General features: G+C 42.0%; 1 protein-coding gene across 4 annotated transcripts; it reads right to left on the bottom strand.

Moving 5' to 3' along the window:
* Positions 1–1,982: 1,982 nt before the first annotated feature.
* On the bottom strand, positions 1,983–22,679 carry LOC131708079 (alpha-2-macroglobulin-like protein 1). Of its 4 annotated transcripts, none has more exons than XM_059010110.1 (36): positions 22,494–22,679; positions 21,269–21,452; positions 20,840–20,996; positions 20,045–20,097; positions 19,688–19,708; positions 18,333–18,501; positions 18,159–18,243; positions 17,627–17,756; positions 17,239–17,353; positions 16,688–16,797; positions 16,093–16,260; positions 14,726–14,956; positions 14,366–14,429; positions 13,830–13,975; positions 13,125–13,274; positions 12,761–12,925; positions 12,247–12,382; positions 11,868–11,952; positions 11,339–11,564; positions 10,939–11,065; positions 10,523–10,644; positions 10,048–10,099; positions 9,482–9,565; positions 8,937–9,113; positions 8,569–8,650; positions 8,156–8,312; positions 7,455–7,529; positions 6,983–7,145; positions 6,315–6,511; positions 5,482–5,697; positions 5,149–5,270; positions 4,498–4,588; positions 3,932–4,000; positions 2,909–3,014; positions 2,431–2,472; positions 1,983–2,133 (listed from the first exon to the last, which is right to left on the bottom strand). In XM_059010110.1, exons 1-36 carry the CDS (start codon positions 22,562–22,564, stop codon positions 2,111–2,113), a joined length of 4,371 nt encoding a protein of 1,456 aa, XP_058866093.1. In that variant the 5' UTR covers positions 22,565–22,679; the 3' UTR covers positions 1,983–2,110. The 4 variants fall into 4 exon arrangements, with proteins under 4 accessions (XP_058866093.1, XP_058866094.1, XP_058866095.1 ...); XM_059010111.1 differs by having other exon boundaries at positions 11,868–11,949; XM_059010112.1 differs by having other exon boundaries at positions 12,283–12,382.
* Between the last annotated feature and the right edge of the window lie 1,820 nt (positions 22,680–24,499).

Raw genomic sequence — 24,499 nt, 5'->3', positions numbered from 1 at the left:
CACAAGCTTTGCATCTCATGTGATTGCAGTATGCAGGTGTTAGACTTTTAAAAATATGTTAATATATGTATTGCTGGATATTCTTTAGAGATTACAAACCCATTGATATTGTTCACATGTGAATCTATTTCCTTTATGTTACAGTTCAAAATTAGCCATGTATTTGTGTTCTCGCAAAAAAAGTTTATATATGAATTGTATTTATTTCAATTTTAATATAAAATAATCTGTTGTATAAAAAATGCATTATATTATATGTAATAAAGAGTCAATAACAACCCCTTTAATCATAAAGCACTTGATCTTTGAACCCTTGTAATTCACTGCAGATATATCCAGTTGCTACACTGGGTACACTGCTACAAAAGGGCAGCAGTGTGGAGTAGTGGTTAGGGCTCTGGACTCTTGACCGGAGGGTTGTGGGTTCAATCCCCAGTGGGAGACACTGCTGTTGTACCCTTGAGCAAGGTACTTTACCTAGATTGCTCCAGTAAAAAACCCAACTGTATAAATGGGTAATTGTATGTAAAATAATGTGATATCTGTATAATGTAAAATAATGTATAATGTGATATCTTGTAACAATTGTAAGTCGCCCTGGATAAGGGCGTCTGCTAAGAAATAAATAATAATAATAATAATAATACACTGCACAGATAATAAATAATATATCTATATATATATATATATATATATACATGCGGTCTGAGCACTTTACTAAGCCCTGATGTTGGGCTGTGCACCTGTTTTCCTAATTACAGCTTGACACATTGTGGCATAGACTCCACATGCTGCTGGAAGGTGTGTGGAAAGAGCCAGTCTGTTCACTCAATTCCTATTTCACTCAGTTGGTGTATAGAGGTAGGCAGAGGATCCAGGCATTGTGGTGGGTATAGAAGAAGTCTGTGTCCTGCACACCATTCTAGCTCATTGATGGGTCTTGAGTTGTCTTGAGTCATCGTCATTGGGGTTCAAGTGCTGAATATGCTGAGTGGATTTCATCCACAGTGAAGAAAAGTACAACATCCATTCAGCATTCCAGAGTAATGAAGGGACCCAGGGTATACCGGGAGAACACGCCCCGCACCAGGGTATACCGGGAGAACACGCCCCGCACCAGGGTATACCGGGAGAACACGCCCCGCACCAGGGAATACCGGGAGAACACGCCCCGCACCAGGGTATACCGGGAGAACACTCCCCACACCAGGGTACACCAGGAGAACACGCCCCACACCACAACAATGCATTAGGCAGCAATGAATATAATAGGCTGTGGTTTTGTCTTTTTAAAAATCCTCTGTAAAATTCTCACCTACTGTAAGTCGACATTTCGATCAAAGTTTACTTCCATCTTAAAATATTTTGTATTTTGTGCAGGTTTTGTAAATATAATTTGTTTTACACGATATGCAATTTTCTTTGCAGTAAAATGTATTTGCACTGCAGTACTGTACGTCACAGTGAAAGAAAACCATCCAGTCCCTAACTTTTCAATGTACAGCATAAAACTAACTGATGAAAATGTATCCACATGAGTCATCTAAAAAAGTATTCCCACTTACCAGAGCACTCTGTAATGAGTGTGGAGGAGAGGAGCAGTAAGACAGGGAACCACATGATGCTTTCTTTTTGTTTTATTGTAGGCATGCTTCCTATGCATTTTAACATGAAATAGAACTGTACAAAATAGAACCCACTTCAATCAATACAATTGTGATGCGGAAAGAGCAACATTCTGTTTCTATAGTGACAGGGAGGAACATGTAAAATACAGATGTTTCTGAAATACTAAAAGAAACTGCTAGACTAGAAGTATTGTTCAATTTTTTCAAGAGGCATTGCAGGTATCTGTTATTTCTCTTATATCATCCTTGACTATAAACACACAACAGTGCTGAATTTAGGAATACCAGAGGAAACTAAAATTCAATGCCAAACGTGTTGACTGCTCTCAACAACAAAAAACAAACCAGACTTCATTTATACAAATGCAATTTCTGCAACTTTATTTGACTTTTAAAGCTTTTTTTTCTGAACATACATCAAATACAATAGGAATAACAGGAAGTCGATTTTGGGGAATGGTCAGTGTTGGTCAGCTGGTCCATTAGACTTCATTGACTTCCTCAGCTGAAATGCAAAAAGAGACATATGACAGAACAGCCCAGAATCTACAACCGCTGGTATAGAGTAATGGGTTTATTATTTACCTCATGATTACAATTTCAGAATCTACAACCGCTGGTATAGAGTAATGAGTTTATTATTTACCTCACGATTACAGTTTTATTCTGGTTGATTTTAAAAAAGATCACATAACAAAAACTGGATTCAATAGCTGGTGCCATTATGTAACGGTATTGCTAAATAAAATGCCTAAAGCTAGCTGTTCTAATGGTTCTAGTTGTAAAACAGAACTGCACTCACGTTCATGGCAGGGGGAGCTGTATTCAGATTCGGCATGTTCACCTGAAATACAGAAGACAGCATTGTGTGAAGAAGACCCTTCTGTGTCCCAGTATAGAGCCAATAGAAACGGAGGATGCTCCTCCAACGTTCATGCTGTACCGTGTTCATTTACATTGAGTGAGGGTGGCCCAATAGGAAATGAGACCCAGAAAGGGTCAAGTCATTCCACAACTAGCAAACAAAACCAGCCTGAGACACATACTTCCCAGCAAACTGATTACTGCAACCGCTGGTTTTGTTTGCTAGTTGAAAACAAGAAACCTCTTGAGATGAATTAGAGGAGAGTGTTGATGAAATTGCATTTTCAATCAATCACAATTAGAAGTTGTGACTCAGAATCACATGCACCTTGATGCAACTTGAAGGTTATCTGGGTGCTGTTGCCAGACCTTAACCTAGAAGCATAAAGACCAGCAGAGACTGAGCTCCCCCTTACTTGTCTGGTAGTAGTCGTAGATCTTGACCACAGCTGGTTTCAAGTTCCTCACGTTAAAATCCTCAATGATGTTGAAGGCGTAATTCATGGGTAGCAATCGTATCAGCTGTAGGGGAGCAGGGGTCAACAGGAGTCATTAGAATTGTGTTATTGTTCCACCATTCAAGTGCCCTACTAGGATTCTTGTATTTAAAAAAGGGACGTCTGAAGATTTCAAGCAAGAAACCACAATTATTATTTGTGCTGGATTCCTTGTCCTTGCAAATACACAAGATGCTCAATATATATATTTTTAAATATCCATCAAAAGCTGAAAGCAACGGGTCCACAAAGGGTTGTGAGGAATTTGGGCTTCTTCTGCCTCCGACTCAAGCTGACTGAATTTTAATGTGTTAAATGATTCTTTATTATGTTTCCTGCAATATGTTGCCAAAGCCTTTGCTGGTGGTGCAGTAGCTACAGAGCTCAACCTCAATCCAGCCAGACAGACATACGCTTTCATCTGGGCTTTCTCCTAACCCAGCTACAGAGCTCAACCTCAATCCAGCCAGACAGACATACGCTTTCATCTGGGCTTTCTCCTAACCCAGCTACAGAGCTCAACCTCAATCCAGCCAGACAGACATACGCTTTCATCTGGACATTCTCCCAACCCAGCTACAGAGCTCAACCTCCCTCCAGCCAGACAGACATACGCTTTCATCTGGGCTTTCTCCTAACCCAGCTACAGAGCTCAACCTCAATCCAGCCAGACAGACATACGCTTTCATCTGGGCTTTCTCCTAACCCAGCTACAGAGCTCAACCTCAGTCCAGCCAGACAGACATACGCTTTCATCTGGACATTCTCCCAACCCAGCTACAGAGCTCAACCTCCCTCCAGCCAGACAGACATACGCTTTCATCTGGGCTTTCTCCTAACCCAGCTAGAGCTCAACCTCACTCCAGCCAGACAGACATACGCTTTCATCTGGGCTTTCTCCTAACCCAGCTACAGTGGCTCTGGCTCAGGTGTTGAACTTACCCCATCAATATAGATGATGACGTGCCCGTCCTCTGTATCAACACGCTTCACAAGGGGGGCTCTTTGAAGCTGCAGGGAGAACAGGCCCATGGGATCAGACAGATGACATTAGGAAATAAACATGCCTGTTTTGGCTTACCTCCTAAAAAACTAGATGATTTTTAGCTGTGTAGAGACCTCAACCTTTATTTAAATGTAGGTTAGTCCACTGGTTTTAAGCACAAGACCATTTTTGGATTGCTCACCAATTCTTTATATAACTGACTGCCTTTACATTTTAGGAGATACATTATACCCTATGATAGAGGCTGCTGGGCTATCAGGGCTTCACAATCTTACAACTTATTGAAACAACATGGGGGAAAAAGTTATCTTTTTGCTAAATTACCTTGTCTATCGATTAGGAGCCTTATAAAGGTTTACCACAGTATTTTTGCAGAGTATCTTTGCAGTTGTATCATGCTTTTCTCTTGGGTACATTTTGCCATCCCTTGAATGTGTAATGTAAGATGATCAGCCCTCAGATGTCTTTGTCTGACCCAGTTTACATGTGATAAGTTCCTTACATTCTCCAGAGAGAGCTTGTCAGGGCTGAATCCAGAGAGCAGTTTCACATTCACGATCACCATGTTGGTTACCTCTCTTTTCCCATTGTAACTAAACACGGAGAGGAAAAAAAAATAATTCACCAGTCATTTCAGAAAAAAATTAAAACAATCTGTTAACGTTTCAAAACTAGAAATTTAGAAATGTAATAAATTCAGTGATGAACATTTTGTCCAGAGTTCTTTTTCGAGGTCACCAAAACAACGTGAATAATTTCTAAGAGGTGTTTAATTGCTATCCTGGGTTTGAGATTTGTAACTTCAATAGATGTTTGGAGTAAAAAGCCTTCAGTGAATTTGTGATGTGTTAAAACAGGTTGAGAATTAGGTTCAAGTGGCAAAGGTTTAATACAGAACAATGCACTAACTAATATCAGAGACTGGCAATAAAGACACATTGTACTTCATTGTGTGTAGTACTGTGGATAATGAAAAGTACTGCGGATAACCCATCACAAGCTGGAAGCACCACATGTGTTTCACTGGCTTGAAGCAAGCGTTAAACCCAGGCCTGCAGAAGAGAAAGGCTAGGGAATTAACTGCTGTGTGCTACTTTCCAAACTGAACAAGCTCTACAACGATGACATGTTTAAGGGTTTCAAACCCGCTCACCTGACTGTGAAGAGCACTTTCAGGGTCTTCTTATCAGTGGCGTTGCAGAGCCCCCTCGCCTCCGCGGAGATGTTGAAGGTGGAGAACCCGGGAGGGGGGGGGATGTTGTACCGGAGTGCCAACTGGGAAACGGAAGAGGAGAGAGTGCAATGAATCAATGAATCACACGGGCATATTTGGAAAGTCTAAAAGGTACTTGGATACTGTATATGTTATATTATTGTGTAGCCTTTTAAGTGACGTCAGAACACAAGCTATGTCACTAAGATACTCCATATTGCTGACATCACTGAGACACTGTTTCTGGCAGGGCTATTGAGAGATGACACTGACCTGCACAAAGACGCAGTTCTTGCCCTCTGCCTCCACGCTGTATTCCCCAGGGACTTCCTGCAGTGGCTCCTCCTGGTAGAGCAGCCTGTTGCTCTGGTCCAGGTGGAACTGTCTCATGAAGCCCCCTTTAGAACGCACTGTGAGAGTGCTGGAGCCCTCTGGGGAGTAGACCAGGGCACTGTACCGAGCCAGGGCCTGCAGAGCCACCACTGTGTCCTGGGGAGAGAGGGAGAGACAGTCAATGTGAGAGTGAGAGGGGAGGGAGAGAGGAAGTATAGCACTGTGACTGTGCTCAAGCACAGAGCCACCACTGTGTCCTGGGGAGAGAGGAGGAGAGAAAGACCTAGATCCCCTGTAATAAAGCCCTTACATATGGTGGGAGCAGTGGGATCGCTAACCTGACTGCATGAGGGGGATCGTAGTCCCGTGAACAGGGGGCTGTGTCATGGGGTGCTGTTGAAAGGGGATGGGACTGTAATGACTCATATATGGAGGACCAGCTTGACTCAGGCAGCTGCTCATTAAGCTCTACGGGTTTGAGAGTTCAGATTCCAAGATCTGAAGGTGACAGTAGGGGACAGTATAGGAACATCTACATGTGGTATTAGAAAAGTGGCGTGTTTAAATTGTGCAAGCTATATTATGGATAGTCCAAGATTAGAGCTAATTGGGGACTGTGAAACCAGCTGATAGACTGATTTCAGTACAAAAAAACTGTATATATTTTTTTATGAATTATATGACTCTGAGACTCAGAACTCAAGCAAAAAACTGACTTGAAATTAGAAACTTTTCCACGAATCAGATATTAGTTTGTATAGCGGAGCTCTCACCTGCGTGGATGAGAATCCTCCATAAGGGTTCTGCTGGTAAGCCAGCCACTTGACAATCCGGGAAGCGTAGCTGAGATCGGAGGCAGACGGCTGGGGTGTGGAGAGAACAGACATCAGCACGTAGGCCGTCATCTCCACTTCCAGAGAGTCGCTCCTTCTAGAATCCCGTTTGGAGCGCGACCAGTGCAGGGAGCCATCTGAATTGGAACACACAGAGGCAAAACACTGCTAACACTGCTGACAGGTTTCATTAATGTTTTGGTACGCCTAGCATGGTTGTAAGAGGATGCTTTTAATGATCTATTTGGGTTTTCAAACATCTCTGATGCAGTCTTGGTCTTTCAAAAACATGAACTTATCCTTTATCTCTTGGTCAATGCTTTAACACGTAGATCTTGTGATTCAGTGTAATGTAGAGTTTAACTGTTAGGACCTTTTTATGGTTCAGTATTCAAATGCTATTGAATACGTTTGGAGTGTTTAGAACCATCCTGTTGCATATTGTTGATTTCTTCTGTGTAGAACCTACCCTGGGCATTTCTGTTTCATTGTATTGAGCCCCCTGGGGGGGGGGAGAGTGAGAGAGAGAGTGAGAGAGAGTGTGAGAGAGTGAGAGAGTGTGAGAGAGAGACATAGATAGATAGATAGAAAGCTCTTCTTCTCGATACCTGTCTTGTGTGCTTGCTCATCCAGCTCAGTGAGTAGTTTTGATCTCATCTCCTGCTCTCCTGCCAGGCTGAAGGTGTAGGACAGAAGCGCTGTGGTGTACGTGTTGGTTATATTGTCGGCCGCAGACCTCAGACAAGCCAGACTGTTGTTTAACACGAGGTCCTGGGATTGGGTACAGATAACAGCCAATCACAATCCCCTTCACTTGCACCCTCCAGATGCCAAAGGAATCCTTGCTAACCTTTGAAAACCCAATTCCATAGCTCCCCTTATCTCTAATTATAACCAGAGCTTCAAAACCCACCCCATTACCTGTTACTGGCTTTAGCAACCACTGGTTCACATTAAAGTGTAGATGATGTTTAGAGATCAGGTATTTCCATCATCATGGAGTTTTCCATCCAACAGAAAGAGAGAAGCAAACTCCCATAGAAGCAGACTGGGCTCTGCCCACCTTATTCTCATACTCACAGTGAGAGGGGTCTCCACCTCTAGCAGGGCCGCGGTGATGTAGGCTGTCAGCGACACTTCGTCCCCGACTCCCCCCTGAAACACACAAACACACACACACTCAGACAGTCTGGCTCCTCTTTGTGTTTGAGAAGAGCTTCACTAAGAGATTGAGGTTACTGCATTGAATCTGGTGTTCACTTCTATGCCACATATGATGACGAGTGACTGAATAACTTCCCGGTGTGCACATCATTGAAGATACTCAAGAGTGACACAAAACTGAAAGAACACAACATTCCAGACAGTAGCCTATTACTGCCACCACTTATCCCATGCAATATTCTTAAAGGATATACAGCTTGAACGTTCATGGAGTCCTGTAGTTATTCCATGACTTATCATGGCCACATAACCTATATGCCCATGAAGGGGATGTCTTTGGGTTGCCCGGCCATTCTGTTTCTATTAAAAAATTAAACATATTTTCAACGCCGAATACAAAATACTGGTAACAGATTATTGCACGATAAAGCATTCCTGTTTCCATTGGAAGTAATGCAACCACTATGCTTTCAAAAGCTGACAAGCAGTGAAGAAGCTGAGAAAGGCATGTCTGAGGCATGTTGGAAGGCTTAGTTGAATCTTGACCTGAGCAATGCAAGGTATTCTTTCTGACCTTCCTTCCTCTCACTCATCCCTCCCTCCTTATCCCTCCCTACCTTCATGTTGTTGTTGAAGAGTTTTCCAACGCTCAGGAAACAGCCGTTCTTTTGCTGGTGGTGGCCCAACCAGTCCTGTGCGTCCTTGATATGTCTGGGGTCGATGTAAATGAAGGGCAGTGCCCCGCCAAACGACTTCAACACAAAGGCTGTCAACCTAGAGGAACGGAGAGAGAGAGAAAGAGAGAGAGAGAGAGAGAGAGAGAGAGAGAGAGAGAGAGAAACAGTCCAGTAAACTAATTAAATGTAGCAGTATTTATTCTTATTGTATTAGTGTAGAATAGAGTGTTTTTATTATTTTCTATAAACAGTCTTACAGCTGTTCAGAGCCTCAAAAGCAAAGGGAAGAAGTGTGTAGTGATTATGGTACAGAGGGCAGTGCCTAAGACATACAGATGGACAGACAGACTTACCAGGTGTTTCCAGAGTCATCACTCTTCCCAAAGGCACTGTAAGAACCATCTTCGTGTTTGTAGTTCAGTTCCCGCTGGTAACCTGGTGGGGAGGGGGAGGGTTTAGAAATCACGGTAAGCACAGAAAAGTTAACATTCAGAGTCATTTATTTTACTTGTGTAACGTTGCCCTCTCGTCAATCATCTCTCTCCCCACTTCAACTCTCTTACTGCTCTCCAGAAAACTGGCCCTCACTGCTCTCCCTCACTGCTCTCCTTCACCGCTCTCCCTCACTGCTCTCCCTCACTGCTCTCCCTCCCTGCTCTGGTCTCTGATCTATTCATTCAGCTGCTCTTCAGCCTCTCTCCCTCTCTCTCCCCATGCTCACCACTCTCCAGGAACCTTGTGGCTTTGGCTTTGATCTCCTCAGTCAGCTGCCTGGTCCCCTGCAGGTACTTCAGGATGTAGATGTTGGGAGCAAAGAGCACCATGTTCTGTTCTCCACAGCCGAAGGGCATGGCAAGGAGCCGATCCAGGTTCTGCATGGCCCGGCCCAGCAGATCCCCTAAAGAGGACAGCAGAGAGGGATTACGCTGCTGTCTACCAGTGTTTGAACCCACAACGTACCCACTGTGACACCCAGCCCCTCAAATTACCTACCGTGTTCCATCTTCAATATGTGCATGTTGTTACTTCATCCATAAGTATAACCCTAACCCTAAATCACAGTTTTATCCCAAACCCTTTGAACCTAACCTTAACGTCACTATCAGATTGCACAATTGCTAAAACAGTGGGAAAAGTTAAATAATATACCCAGGACATAATATATCCAGGTAACCTCAACTCCAACCCCAATCCCAACCCTGCCCCCACCAACCCCTATCGTTGAACCATTTTGTGGTGAAGGTTTTGACTTTTGTTTTTTTTTACCGAGAACCGACAAGGAAGCCTTAGCTGATCCATTCACGGTCACTTCTGGCAGCTTCAAGGAGATCTCCTCCTTCACAGCACTCCCTGAGAAGCACAAGCAAAGGAGAACAAGATTACACTGTGAACAGTAAGAAGAAGTCCATCCAGAACTTCAATCAAACAGACCTCATCTGCCTTTAGGGACACCATGAAACATTGCTATTAAAGCCAGTCAAGAGATCAGCAAAAAGGTACATGGAATGTCTGTTAACAAATTCATACCACTGATTGATTCTTTAACTTAACTCATAACTGGTTAACAGTTTGTTGAACTGTTTAACCTTCTCAGATGTTTTTCATTTGACTCTTCCAATGTCTCTTTGCCACTTCTAGAGTAAATACAATTTAAAAAGTAGGTATATTTACTGGACCTCCCATCTCCACTCATACAGTAAAAAAGTCCAGTGACAACAGGTCAAAACCCTGACAGACAAAATGAAATGACATGTTCAGGTAAAACTGATCCTATAGACCTGAGACATGGATTACAGTAACCGTGGTAACTTGACAAACAGAGAGTGGCTCACCTCCGGGACACATCAGTGCATTCTGGGTAACAGTCTGTTCTATTCCTTCAGCCTTACAATACAAGAAACAGAAAACAACTTGAGTGGCGATTCACAGAACACTTTCATTCCCAAAGAGACAGCGGCATCATTTAAAAACACCCCACTTCAAATAGTTTACACAGCGGCCATGCTATGATGATGGCACACTTTCCAAATGAAACTGCCTCTACTGCGACGAAGCAATCTGATTGGAAATACTTACAAAATAACACATGGAAAATGCTGGACCTGTGGTTCACAATTGCAATTAATAATCTGACTGTATTCTGTCTTCGTCGCTACAGACAAAACAAAACTAGTGTGCGCGCACACAGAGGGCCCTCAAAACAGCGTCATAACCACTTAGTACTTGAAATGTTGAAAATATCTGTATAAAATCAAGAGCTTATCCTGTCAAAGCCAAAATGCAATCGGAGACATCCTGCTCCCTCACCTCCACCAGTAGTTTGCGGATGACCGTGTCAATGCGGCCTCTCTCAGGGACAGCCACCACTTCATTGCCACACAGAGTGTCTGTCTGAAGAGCCTGAGCGCTGACTGTCACATTCACCTCACCTGGGGGGCAGGTAAGAAGCTTGTTAGGTTGTTATGCATAGTTACAATGTTCTTAATGGGTCCATCATTTTGCTTCATATATGCAAGTACACAATTGTATGAGAAAAGGGTTAGGTTTAGAGTTTAGAATTAGGGTTAGGGTTATTTTGTGCAAAAAAAAGAACATTGTAGCTATGCATAATAACATTGTAATTATGTGTAAGTACACTGGTATTTACTAAGCAACTACTATGTAAATAAACAGTAACCCCGTTACCCCCCTAATAATCTTGTGAATAAGAAGCAGTCCCTTACCCAGCGCTGAGGGGATGAAAGCCCAGCGGAATGTCCTGGCTTCATCGGCACACAGGCAGGTCGTGTACTCACACCCCTCACAGGGCGTCATCTGAAACTGGGAAGACTCTGCATGGCTGACCTTCACCTGTAGGGGGAGGCAGAGAGCAACACAGCAGATAAGAGAGAGAGAAGGCTTTGCAAATAGATGGGGTTTTCATCCAAATGAATGATTTGATAATCAGTTTCCCACTTTCATTTAAAACACCCACAAGAGCACTAGATTCTCATTAGATTAAATGTTTTTCATTTAATTTAGTGTTCGTTGGTAGTCGTTCGTCAAGCTGTTTGAGTTGAGATAGATGACTTTGTTTCTTCTAGTTTTCCCACAGGGTTGTGACTGTGTATGTGAGCAGCTCACCATGATGCACTGGGACAGGTAGTTGAAGACGGTGGCCTTCAGCTCAAACTGCTCCCCTCTGATGACGGAGTAGGGTAGAGTGAGCTCCACGAAGAAGGGCTGGAATGCTGTGAGCCCAGTTGGGGGCGCCATACCAAATCCCAGAGGAGATGTGCAGAATGCCCCTGCCTTCCACTCAGTGATGGTGTCTGGAACTGTGTGTGTAATCTCCACTGAGCCAGACTTCCTGAGAGAGAGAGAGAGAGAGAGAGAGAGAGAGAGAGAGAGAGAGAGAGAGAGAGAGAGAGAGAGAGAGAGAGAGAGAGAGAGAGAGAGAGAGAGAGAGAGAGAGATGTGGAGGAGTGGAAGAACAGCCAACTCATGCATTAGACCTCCTGCTTTTCATTTCTGGAGGCCTTCAATGCAATTTCACTGGCCTTCAATGCAATTCCAGTGGCATAATTGGCTACTTTCATCTACATCGTGGCTGGCAGAATCACTTGCCCTGATGACCCAAGAGTTTAGTTAGTGGAGTTCAAGCAACGCTTACCCAACTGGAACCAGCTCCCAGATCCATGTCTCAGGGAAGTACTTCCGAACAGTCTCAGGCTCCTTCCTAACCATGCCTAGGTCTGCTTGAGAAAACATGACAACTGAACTGAACACTTGAGAAGACAAGAAACACGGTCACAGCAGTCAAACTTTACCCCCTAATCCTAACCCTAAACCCCGTATATCATAATCACTTCATACAGACAGAAGTAAATAGATACTAAGAACTGCCTGAAATAGAGTAACTTCATTTTATTTTCATGAAGTCACTGAGCTGACTCTATCAGGTTCCTGCTGCCTGACCAGAAGACTTATACATTGGTTTGTTTTTGTGTGTAGGGCTATTTTTCAGACTTATTTTGTGTTAATTGTCTCACCAGTATCCTCTAATCCAGAAAACCGCATTGGCTCACCAAGAGAACCTGATCTAGACAGCAGTACAGGGGTATAGAATTCATGACACTCAATTGGCTTCTTCACATCAGAGTTAGACAGAATCTTCAGACCCAGACCCTGCAAATGAAAATAATAATACAATAATACATTCCAGTGCACACCAGTACGACAGTAAAATGCCAGCACCTTGGATGAGAGGTAAATAATCTTCCAGTCGGCTTCTAAAACACCCTGGAAGTGAATTGTTATTGATTGGTACTCAATTGGAAACCATTTTTTGTTTTGAAATCACATTTTACATTTTATATACTTCTTCAAAAAGAGTATGAGTAATGATTATTCTGCACACCCCTTGATGGCACAACTGTAAGAGGACTTCCACTCAATCTGCTTCCTTTAAACAAGACAAGAACGGCATTATCGATGTTCTTACTTAATTCTATCTATGCTACATGAAGACGGTGGAAGTTCCACTAATGGATAGATGATTCCTACCTTAAAGATCCCGTATACATCATTATGTGATCTGCTATAGTAGTATGGCATTATGTAGCGCTTGTCCACTCTGTGAAATGGAGACGGTAGGCAAGGGTAGGGTTCATAATCCTCCACTGTGTATGAATATCCATCTCTCTTTTGAGTGGGGAGCAGGTTGTATACCTGAGAGGAGAAAGTGAAGGACAAACAAACATCAGATCATCATATATTATAGTTTTAACTACTAATAAAAATATCAACATGGCATTATTAAAAAGATCAACATGGCATTATATGAATAATAAACTTGATTGCAATAGAACAATGAACTTGAATTGTAGAATGTCTGTGATCAGCCAAGGAGGTGTGCAATATTACTCACAGTGTCTACAGTCAGTTCCTTATCAGGCTCCATCAGTATAACGCTTTGATCGACCGCCCGGAGAGCACACAGGGACCCAGGATCGGCACGCAGGTGAACGGTGGTGTCCTCTCCAGGGAGCTCCTGAGGAGCTGAGAACTTGAGATCTACCTGCACCCCAAACACACAGACACAGTCAATACTGTAGAGAACTATAGGTCTACCTGAGTCTCAAACACACAGACACAGTCAATACTGTAGAGAACTATAGGTCTACCTGCACCCCAAACACAGTCAATACTGTAGAGAACTATAGGTCTACCTGCACCCCAAACACACAGACACAGTCAATACTGTAGAGAACTATAGGTCTACCTGAGTCTCAAACACACAGACACAGTCAATACTGCAGAGAACTATAGGTCTACCTGATTCTCAAACACACAGACACAGTCAATACTGTAGAGAACTATAGGTCTACCTGAGTCTCAAACACACAGACACAGTCAATACTGTAGAGAACTATAGGTCTACCTGCACCTCAAACACACAGACACAGTCAATACTGTAGAGAACTATAGGTCTATGTGCACCTCAAACACAGAGATGCAGTCACCACTGTACAGAGTCTCAAACATCAATTAATCAACAAACAAGTCCCTATGGGGTCCTGCAATGTCTATAGAAAGTCCCTTCTGGATCAGTCAGCACTTCAGGTCTGATTACCTTGTTATTAAAACACGTGTCAACCTGGAAATCAAAGCTGTCCGCAACAATCTCCCCGTTCGGGAACACAGCGTAGACAAGGACTTGAGCGTAAGGGGCTAAGTGTGACGACACCGGCAGCTTGAAGGAGAACTCTCCCTCTGACACTGTGAGGAAGGGTGGAGGAAAGGCATGGTAAAAGCATGACTATGTGAAATGATTTAGCAGATTCACCTTTACCTGCTGGAGGAATGCTTAACAGAATTGCAAGTAGTTAATGGTAATGATAGGTTAAGTGTGTAGAAAATGAGCAGAAATATTGTAGATCATTACAATACAACACAAAGATTCAAATCTTCTTATAGATTTACCTAAGCATTTTGTTTTGAAGTTATGGATGTCCACCACTTCAGACTATCATGGTTTGAAATAATATTATAACAGCATGGTTCTTTGTACCCTGGGGATCAATGTGGTCCATTTGTTTGATATTGTTCAATCCTTTACTCCCTATATAGTCACAATGCAGCACCAGCGGAATCAGCCCGGAATCTTACCTTGTCCTGCCTTCATCGGGACCCCAACACGCCCATTCCGAGCAATGCTTCCTTTAGCTAAAACCTGGGACACACAAATGCACACATATAGTGAGGCCCATGTTACCTAGGAATGATGCTGAGCTGTTAGATTAATTCCAATTGATATCAGGGAACGTAGATTGAAGACGTACAGTAGAACCTCAGAGTTATGAACTGACTGGTCCACCGAACACCCCACCTTCAACCGGGAGTGTGCCAACACTCAACCATGCGTGCCATGCAGCCACATAGGCACGCCTAGAAGCAGCGCTCATGTCATGGAGAAGGCAAAATCAAAATCGAATTAAAATGTAGCTGAAAGGAATCCCACCTACTCACCAGATAATAGAAATCCATAAACCCCGCCCCCTTTGCCAGCTCCTCCCCCTGGATGATGTAAACAATGCTGATTGGTGCTTCCTCCCCGCACTGAAGCTTGCCCTCGTTCTCCTGGATCTTCAGGAAGCTCTTGCTCTTGGAGTAAAAGGGATTGAGCCACAGATCGGCGATACCATATGTGGGACGGACCAACTGATAATCAAAAACATTATCCAGCAGAGAGTAGCGAGCCTAGAGAACGAAAGAACATCACACCTTGTTTAAACTACTTTACAAATAGCTGACTCCAGATCCTTTGCTAGGGGACAGTGACCTGGAATAAAGAGATAGTTGCTCAAGTGAGCTACGTAATTCAGGGTTAGAGTTAATTCAGGTTACCACTTAGAGTTGGGATAATATGTATTTTTTCAGTTGTAATGTTTTTTTGTTTCACAATTATTAATTTCATTAAAACATTTTGATAGTCGGATTTGGCTATAATTATCATTGATTTGACGATATCTGCGAAATGTACCCACATTGCTGTGAAATATGAAGTTCACTGTGAAAATTCCCATTTCTAAAAGAATAGTATAAAAATACATATTCTGATCACTTAAATATAAATAAATGCAGCAAGCATTTGCCTTATTGACCCGCACCCTGTTACACTGCTTAAGAACTCTGCAGCCGGTTTAGTTTGATGATTGAACACACTGCATAGAGCTGTACGATTTCTTTAGAATGTCTTCAATGAAAAAGACACCAGCTGCATCAAAGATCAAAAATATTTCTCCTAAACATCGCTCTGTCCAGTAGAAGAAGGAGATATTTCAGGTGTCTGTTGTTATTTTTACATGTATGAATGCTTTTATTTTGTTTGATAATTCATTGATGGTGAAAATAGAATGTCTTTGAAAGGTGGTCATAAAAAACTAAACGTTCTAAAATGTATCATTTAGTGTTTTACATACATGTGAGAATTTAAATATTTAAGAACTCATAATAACTCTAGAGAAAACGAGCAGTTCTGGATGTGACAATGCTGTTTTACATGTTTTAGTACATCTTGAAATATCTTGATATGCCTACAGTATTTTTAGATGGTGAAATGCAGTGAAATAAGCTAAGGAACGACTGCTCTTGAGATGGTTTGTTCCTCTCTCTTCCTGCACACAACATACTTCTCATGGATTCAGATTCTAAAATAAATAATACTACTGGACCAAACTTAATCCTGAACACAATCTCAATCAGAAGAGGACCACAAGTACAGGCTTGTGTTTAGAAAGTACATGCTTGAGGTGCCAGCAATCAGTCTTCTCCTAAATCAACTCTAAACTGATGAAAGTGACTCCGAGGCCTGGGAGAGATAGAAAGGTCCTGACCTGAAGCCTGACCGACTGGGTGTCCCAGGATGAGGTGTCCAGTGAGATGGGGACCAGGCCCCTGCTGTCCGTGGTGAAGTTCATGGTCTCGGTGTGGTTGTCCCATTGGATGATGAGATGAACCTTCTCGTGTGGGAGGGGGGAAGAGTCAGGTCCGGTCATCTTGATCTGTTTAAGGGAGAGACACTGAGGCATTGCTGGGCGGGGGCTAGCTAAATTCTCACCCCTACTCAAGACTGGATCATGAACCCCAAGGTAGAGCCATGAAAAACTGAAGGGTAGATTCAATCAAAAACATACAGGGTTGCTATATGACCCACATTATTTCCCTCTTATTTAACTTCCAGACAATAGTTTTTCTCTAGCTACCATTAGAATGTATCTATTCCCCTTTAAAAATGCACGTTTGCTTTTGAAATTAAAATTAGGGCCCATTCACGTGAAAATGGCACTAATTCTCCTGACTTCAGGGTCTTTTGAAATTATATCATCTGACCTGATTGCAGATATCATGAGATGGTCTTTTAAAAAGATGGTTTGTTTCCTTCACTGCTCATAATCCTGTTGTTAACATACAAAATCCAAAATAACTCACCTTTGCCTTAAAGGGGATGCCCTTTTTAAAGGTATTCTGTGCCCCCTCGAAACTGACTTCATTAACATTAGAGGTGAATGTACTGGAACTGGAGCCACTCAGTTGAACACCTAGCAAAACAAAACACACTGTTTAGATATACTTCAAAATGTGAGCAGTCCATTGGTCCATTATAAATCTGCTTTTCTATATCGCTCTGGGCTTTACCATGCTGACCTATGCCTTTTTAAAACTATGTTTTGATACTTTGCTATCTTTTTGTATGAGGATTGGTCCCAGCCTAGCTTCTCAGTGGACACTGGTCCACAACCACCAGTTCAACAGAGATGTGAGGAGACCGCACTGCAATTGAAGTGAAGTGTGCACTTCATCAAGAGCAAACCCACTGATCTATTCAAATGAAGCTATTTTGGTATTCAGAAAGGTCACTTTACTGACAAAAAGAAATATAGCCGCCATTGTTTCTCAATTCCCACGGGTATAAATAAATGAAGGATATCACAGGATAATGGATACAAACAGACAAGCAAGATATAAAGAGAAGGTTGTACCTGTTCCTTCTTCTTCCAGATCACACTCCACATTAAACTGATCAGAGTAGCCAGTCGCATTCAATGCAAATTCTTTCAGATCAATAACTTCGGTCACACAACCAGTCTTGTCAGTCTAGTCAACAAAAAAAATAAGACATAAATAAACAAATAGACAGAAATGTATTACTAACTAGTCCCCAATAACAATACAGACTACCATTAATCATGTTGAGAGAGTGTTTGAACTCATCGATACAGCACTCTCCTGTAAATAATTAAACAGCACCCTTCTGGGATTTTATATATTTGTCAACTCCCATGCACTGAAATAATGTTGGTACAGAAAGCAGAGCCTTATTTTAATGATCAAAATCTGCTGGTATTCAGCAGTGATGGGCTAGCTTACCAGAACGTTAAACAAATGGCAGATGTCGTTGTTCTCCACATTATCGGGCCTTCGATACCAGTACATGTTCCATTTGGGCCGGCAGAATTTTCCTGTTACCTTCCCCAAGACAGGCTTCCCATAGGTGTACCTGGAAACAAATATAAACATGGATTGAAACTCTTTTACTTGCACATGCTCACGTGACTCACCCAGTAAAGGCACTACCGCTCAGAGTGGGGCTGAGGCATGTGATTAGGAGCTTGCTGGTTTCAATGCTGTTTGTTTCAAGTTGCTGGCTGGGGGCCTACTGGGAGTGCTGCATTGGCCTTTGGACTGACACAGACTCAGCCAGGGATAGTTCAGACCATCACACTACTGGTCAAGCACCCAACAAGGCCAGGAGGAGATTAGTCAGGCTTGCTCTTGTCTTGAGGGGTCAGTAACTTGCCAACATGTCTTGCTTAGTTTCAGCGGGCGTGAATGGTAATGAGTGTAGAGCTATATTTCAAATGGCTTCATGGTTTATAATTAAAAACATCAAATAACTTACTTTGCACAGATCTTGACTGTGACCTCTGTATCCAAGATGGTGATTGATTTGGGGAGATGAACCTTCACCTCATACTTGGGTAGGACTGAATGTAGAAATAACAACGTTATTGAAAAGGTACAGAACATTTCAGCAAGTGATTTTCTTTACACACACCAAAACAATCTTCCTCACCATACTCCTTGATTTTAAAAAACTGTCTAATGTGATTGCCACTTTCTGTCTCTGCATGAAGTGTGTATGTTCCTTGGGGGGCTTCGGAACTGAGGGGCTGTGACAAGTCCAGAATCCCACTGACGGACGTCCTGTCGAGCCACTGAGCGATGCGATTAGTCGCGGGGTCCTGGGTTGGGTGGGAAAAGAGAGTTCGATTTGGGAATGATGCTCAACGTCATACAGATTTGTTTCTGATCTTGTTTTTGGTTTTGTTTTAAATTGAATGGGTTTGTGGCTCAATATCTTGCTTTTATATAAATTATGCTTGATATTGAAGGGGCGATGGTCTGTTCAGGGATAGTAAGATATTTAGTGAAAAGGGGAGTTTGATTAGGGTTAAATAGACAATACTCTACCCTCCTGGAAAAAATAGGGAGTGGACAAGAATCTCTAGGGATACTAAGACATTTAGTAAGCAAGTTATCTAAGTGGGGTACAACAAACATCCTCCATTGGCACACATCAGTAGACTTTTGTCTCCATGTACTGAATCTGTGAAATTAGAATCAAATACAGTAAATACAAACAGCATGGGGAGTACTGGTTTGTGTTCATGAAGTAAAGCCAGCTTCCTCTGGCTTGCCCTGCCTGTCACCAGGTTGCTGTCTCTGTGCTGCCTCTGTGCTCTCAATGGGCTCTTTATGTCGTTTGTTTATGAAAACTGACCACATAGTTTTATTTCAAGGTACCAGGATTGGAAATCCCAACTAAGAGATTCCACTTGACATTTACTGCTAACAACTGGCTTACTAGCATTATTTATTAGCTATAAACATGTTTAATAAGATAAAAACTTGTTTGTTAAACATTACTACAGTAATTGGCTGCATACCATGACTAAATCTCTGTTTTGCAGCATCTAAACCGCAAAAACGTCAACGTTTCTGGGTAATCAGAAACATTTTCTTGACTGGAGATGAACTATAAAATTTTAAACATGTTGCAAGAATGTTATTATTATAATCGTTTCAGTATCGTGAATGAAAATAGGCTATTCCTTGTTATCTGTATATTTCATATATTATTTTATATACATTTGTCGCATAGTCCAAAACCTGTTTGCTTCATCCATGGCTGTAAAATACTTTGCCTTTGAAATTCTAGCTAAGTTCTGATCCAGGTATGTCATAGGCCATCTAGACAATGGTACCTGCCCATTCAGTACTTGATAAGGTAGTTCCTACACATTTATATAAAATATCGTAATTAAACCATATACATGTGTGAATGTTATGTAAGTAAAATAGTTGTTAACAGTACTGACTGTACTGTGAAGGAATCTTTGACACAGTTGAGTGTTTAGATGGTCTTACCTGCAGTTCCACAGTTTTGTACTGTAAAAGCAAACAAACACAGAAACCAGTTATTAGTTGTTCACTATGTAACCCAGTCTATTTAATGACAAACAAACTGTTGACCCCCTCTTCCTCCACCCCCACTCTGGAGCCTCTCAGATTGTCATTATGAGTCAATACATTTTCTTGTGTGCTGAGGGCTGCTGTTTGTTTTCTCATCTGATCACATAAAGCCTCTTTCCTTTGACCATGAGCTCCCATTCCCATAGTTATTTATTAACTACCAACACTATTATTTGATGCTACAAAATGAGAGAGTTAGTCGAGAGGGGAATCAATTCTCTATACGTTAGCATTAAGAAATGTATATCTTACCTTTTCATTGATAGGGACAAAATCTGTGTCCAGCGTGACAATTCGAAATTTAACTAAAAAGGAAACGGAAAGAAGTTTAGAGCATGGCCGCTCGTCTGTGCATAATGTGATCTCTGTACAAGAAACACAAACATCATTACCGTTAGCCTTGGTAAATGCGTGGCTGACTGTGTGTGAGCATGAAGTCAATACAGGCTTGGATTGTACTCAATGTGTGATGGTTTTCTTATTCAAGCAAGGTTCATATATCTGGCCAAAAAGTTGCACAGTGTTTCACTGAAACTACAGTGTAGTGCTTTGTAAGGTGGAAGCACCAAATGCTGGACTAGGTTTTCTAGGTCCAGCACCACAGGTCCTAAAGGGTCCTGCAATGATACTAAATACGACACACAGCACATAAAAAAGCCTACAGCCGCACGTCTCTGTGAAAATACAAGGCGAACCTGAAATACTACCCTAGAAATAGAGTCAAATTCGAAGTGAACTCTACGACGTGACAAGGTTCTAAGATCAATCAGCTACAAGGAACCGGGTGAGATTAAAAGGGGCAAATTGGCCACATCTTCTTTGTAAAAAAATGTATGTTTGTATTACATTGTATATTTAGTAAGATCAGCTTAATCTCTGTGTCGCTTCAAAGAGCCACACAAAGTTCAAAACATATACAGTATACTATTGTACCAGGACAGTATGGGTTAGATAGATAGGTAGATAGGTAGATAGATAGATAGATAGATAGATAGATAGATAGATAGATAGATAGATAGATAGATAGATAGATAGATAGATTGGTACCTGTCTGGCCAGGTTTATAGATGGGTTTGTCTGTCTGTATAAACATCAAGGGCTTAGTTGAACTAATCAGGACTTTTTGTTGTTTCTCCAAATCGACTGTTTTTCCTTTCACTTCGGCTCGGAGATACACAATGGTTTCTTCAGGGAACACTGGAACCTGGAGAAAGAGAAAAAGCATGTGATAGCACAGCCATTGAAACCATGCTGAAGTCATTCCATTTACAAATCCTTGCCTTCAGTTATGAAGAAGCAGTGACAACTTCCCAGCAACACAGGCTTCGTTAAGAAGAGGAGGAATTGGCAGAGGTAACGGACTGTGTTTGGTAGGTTTAATAGCCACACGTTGCATGTGGCCCTGTGCAGAAGACCTCAGAGGATGCTCTGAATATTCCCTGTCTAATCCTATGGGGTGCTCTCTGTCATTCTCACCTGAAAGGGGACACATCGGTAGAACTCATTCTCCTTCACCCTCTCTTCCAGGAGAGTCAGGTTGTCAGCATTGGTCTCCATGGTGACAGTGAAAGTGAGGCTCTCATTGGGGTGGAGGAGCTGGGCGCAGAATGTCTCTGTGGTGCCTCCGAAAATTTCAGAGGGAACCGTCACCAGGTATATCCTGCAGGAGAGATGGGACAGCTGCTTTATTTCTGCTGTATTTCTGGTGTATTGTATACAAAAAGCCCTTGCTTGAATGGGCCCAAATGTGTCCCATTCAAGCATGTAAAAATATTTCTTGGAATAATGTTTACATATATGTTAAAGCTATATAAATGACTGAGAAATGTGATCATACATAAAGAATTTCATTCCCACAATTGACTAGTAAAAGGCAGAGAGGATAGAATCTGAGGGACTCTGTGATTTGTAAGCTCTTACAACAAGGTATACCTTCAAAGTGCAAGTACATTAACCCTTATAACAGTGTTGTCTCAGTTTAACAGTGCTTTCCCCATGGTTATACTATGCATGTACCAGAGTTTACCCTGGTCTGACATGTTTATTAATATGCTTGACCATACCTTGTTATACTTTTCAATGGTTACCTATGCCTTACCATGCTTTCACTGTGCTTTATTAGACTTGGCTATGCTTACACTAGAGTAAAGTTTATAAGGGAGAGGCAGCAGTCACAGTGACAGACTTGTACCAAGTTTATGAAGCCGTTTGGTTCTTCTAACCACTATACTCAAGAGCAAGCATTTGCATCGTTGGATTAGATTCAGATTTTTAAACAACTGGCCCTTTTTCTGTTACACTGCAGTCAAAAGATTTTTAAAACAAACAAATTAAAACTGAATTCAATGAACAACTAACCCTAAGGTACACTTTTCCTAAGAAGAAACTCAATGATTTGAAATCCGTATAGCAATATTAATATCTGTCTATATCTATAGCTACTTCTATATATATATATATATATACACACTGTTGGCAGATATTCTTACTGATTTAACCAATGTATACAGACAGACAGGCAGATAGACAGATGCTTACAGCTAGGTCAGGACACAGACAGAGGGACAGATAAAGACAAGCTGACACAAATCTCCACAGGTCCACAGACAGACAGACAGACAGAAAATCTAGAAACATCCTCACGCTCTGAGCCAGTAGCTAAGGAAACAGACAGACAGACAGACAGACAGTATATTCTTACGGTCCATTGGAGCTCTCCTCCGCCTGTGCTGTGTGTAGAAGCAGGCAGGTTAATAGAAGCCCTCTCCACATCGTGAGGTTGAAGCGAAGGCCTCCGAGAATGAGAGTGAAGATTGAGAACAGAGAGGAACAGAGAGGAACAGAGATGAACCCACGCTGGCACTGAGAGCAGGACCTGTTTACACACCCCTCTCTCTCTCTCTCCTCTTATAGAATCCAGGAGACCCCTCCCCTCTCCTCCCTCCCCCTCTCTATTGACCCTGTAGGTGGGTGGAGAATGTGCTGACTCACATAAGGGGCTGCCAGAATTCAGGTGGTCATTCACCTGCTTGTTGGAATATTTTATTTAAATGAATTGTTAGGTTTTAAAATACAACTCACAAATTGAGCATAGGTTCTGGTTACATTTCTAATGAGACTAGGGATCTGATTAACATCTTTCAGTCTCCTGAATTCTGGTTAGACCCTGGGAAGCTGATTGTATCTTGACCTTTGTCTTTAGAACAAAAGCCTGACCAACAGGACAGTGTTGTAAAACAAGTTCTTTGACGTCCAGCCCTAGAGGTTTGCCTTTTGGGGAGACCGCTGTTTTGTATCAGAGCTACAAACCTATTGATAAACATCTTCCCAAATAAGTAAACTAGATAGAAACAGGTTTTGCTTGAAAATACAGTTTGTTTATGAGGGGGGGGGGGGGGGGGGGGGTCATAAAAGAAAGCCCCTTTAGGGGAATCTGGACAGAGCCAGATACTTCAAGGGCTGAGAAGAGATTCGTATAATTAACTAAAAGAGACTTGTTTTCTTCTGATTGGTTTCAAGGAAAACATGATGTAATGGGAAAGAGTAAGATAATCCACATAATGTACTGTTTGTTAAGGTGTGTCTTCTCCATGCTTGGAGGGACAGAGTTCCTAATTTTCTCTACCATATTAAAAGAATCGCAGTTGTAACTTTGCAACCAAGACTTTGAATGACTTTATTTTTACTCACAAATGAATGGAGAAATGTTCAGCTTCTTCATTTTAAATTACAACAGCGGTCAGTGCCAGCTTTATTCATTTAGCTGGTGTTCCTCTAATAACATTTATCAGATTGTTTAACCATTGTAAAGATCTTAGATGTGGAATTGCACTTTTGAAATGGCATTTCTGTTATTAACAAAGGCTGAAGAAACAAAAACAAACATAGGCCCAGCGCTCTAGCAACATTATGGATTTGACATTTATATTGTACAGTTGTCCTAATATAGAAGCATACTGCGCTGCACTGATACCATGACACTGCAATTGTGATACAATTCAGGTCCCCACAATACCAAAAGCACATTGTGTGAGAGTCCAACAAAGTAACCAGGGTTTAAAGGGATGAGCTATGAAGGCTGAAGGGACTGAATTAATCATAACTTATCTTGAAGGGACTGAATTCATCTTAATTAATCTTAATTTAACTTGAAGGGACTGAATTGAACTTATCTTAAGATTTATGGGGGTCAATTGAAGTCTAAAATCTTAAAAGGAGTTGATAAAGTGAAACCGAATCAATACTTTAAACACAGCATAGATACCAAGGGCACTGGGATCAGTCAGTTACTAAGAACCATACGAGCATTGATGGGCTGAATGGCCTCCTCTCGTATGTAAATGTACCCCTGCACATCCCTGAATCCTGACACCCAAAAAACCAGATGAGCATTGAAGGGCTGAATGGCCTCCTCTCGTATGTAAATGTACCCCTGCACATCCCCGAATCCTGACACCCCAAACTGGAATAACTTCCCAGAACAGGGAGTATAGAATAACATTGCGGGGTCAGCAAGTGTGTAGGAATTTAACACAGACAGTCCAAAAATCCATCGGGCAGCCGTCCCTGACCGGTCATCTCCCAACCCTGTCCTATTACTCACCCACACACACTGGAATGTACAGGAGCAGCAGGCTGGAAGATGCACTTCACACCCATGCTGTTGCACTTTGTTTTTTATACAAATCTGCAGCACAATGTATAATC

This window comes from Acipenser ruthenus, chromosome 40 (assembly GCF_902713425.1).
Source record: "Acipenser ruthenus chromosome 40, fAciRut3.2 maternal haplotype, whole genome shotgun sequence".
In the NCBI taxonomy this organism is placed as follows: domain Eukaryota; kingdom Metazoa; phylum Chordata; class Actinopteri; order Acipenseriformes; family Acipenseridae; genus Acipenser; species Acipenser ruthenus.
This window is presented reverse-complemented; position numbering and strand designations above follow the sequence as displayed.

What these genes read in the sequence shown, in the direction of transcription:
- LOC131708079 (XM_059010110.1), bottom strand. Translation starts at nt 22,564, where the DNA reads ATGTGGAGAGGGCTTCTATTAACCTGCCTGCTTCTACACACAGCACAG. An exon ending in TTTTAAAATCAAGGAGTATG is followed by an intron (nt 18,244 to 18,332) that starts GTGAGGAAGATT and finishes TTCTACATTCAG; the next exon opens with TCCTACCCAAGTATGAGGTG. An exon ending in ATGTATACGGGATCTTTAAG is followed by an intron (nt 12,383 to 12,760) that starts GTAGGAATCATC and finishes TTTCATTTGCAG; the next exon opens with GGTCTGGGTCTGAAGATTCT.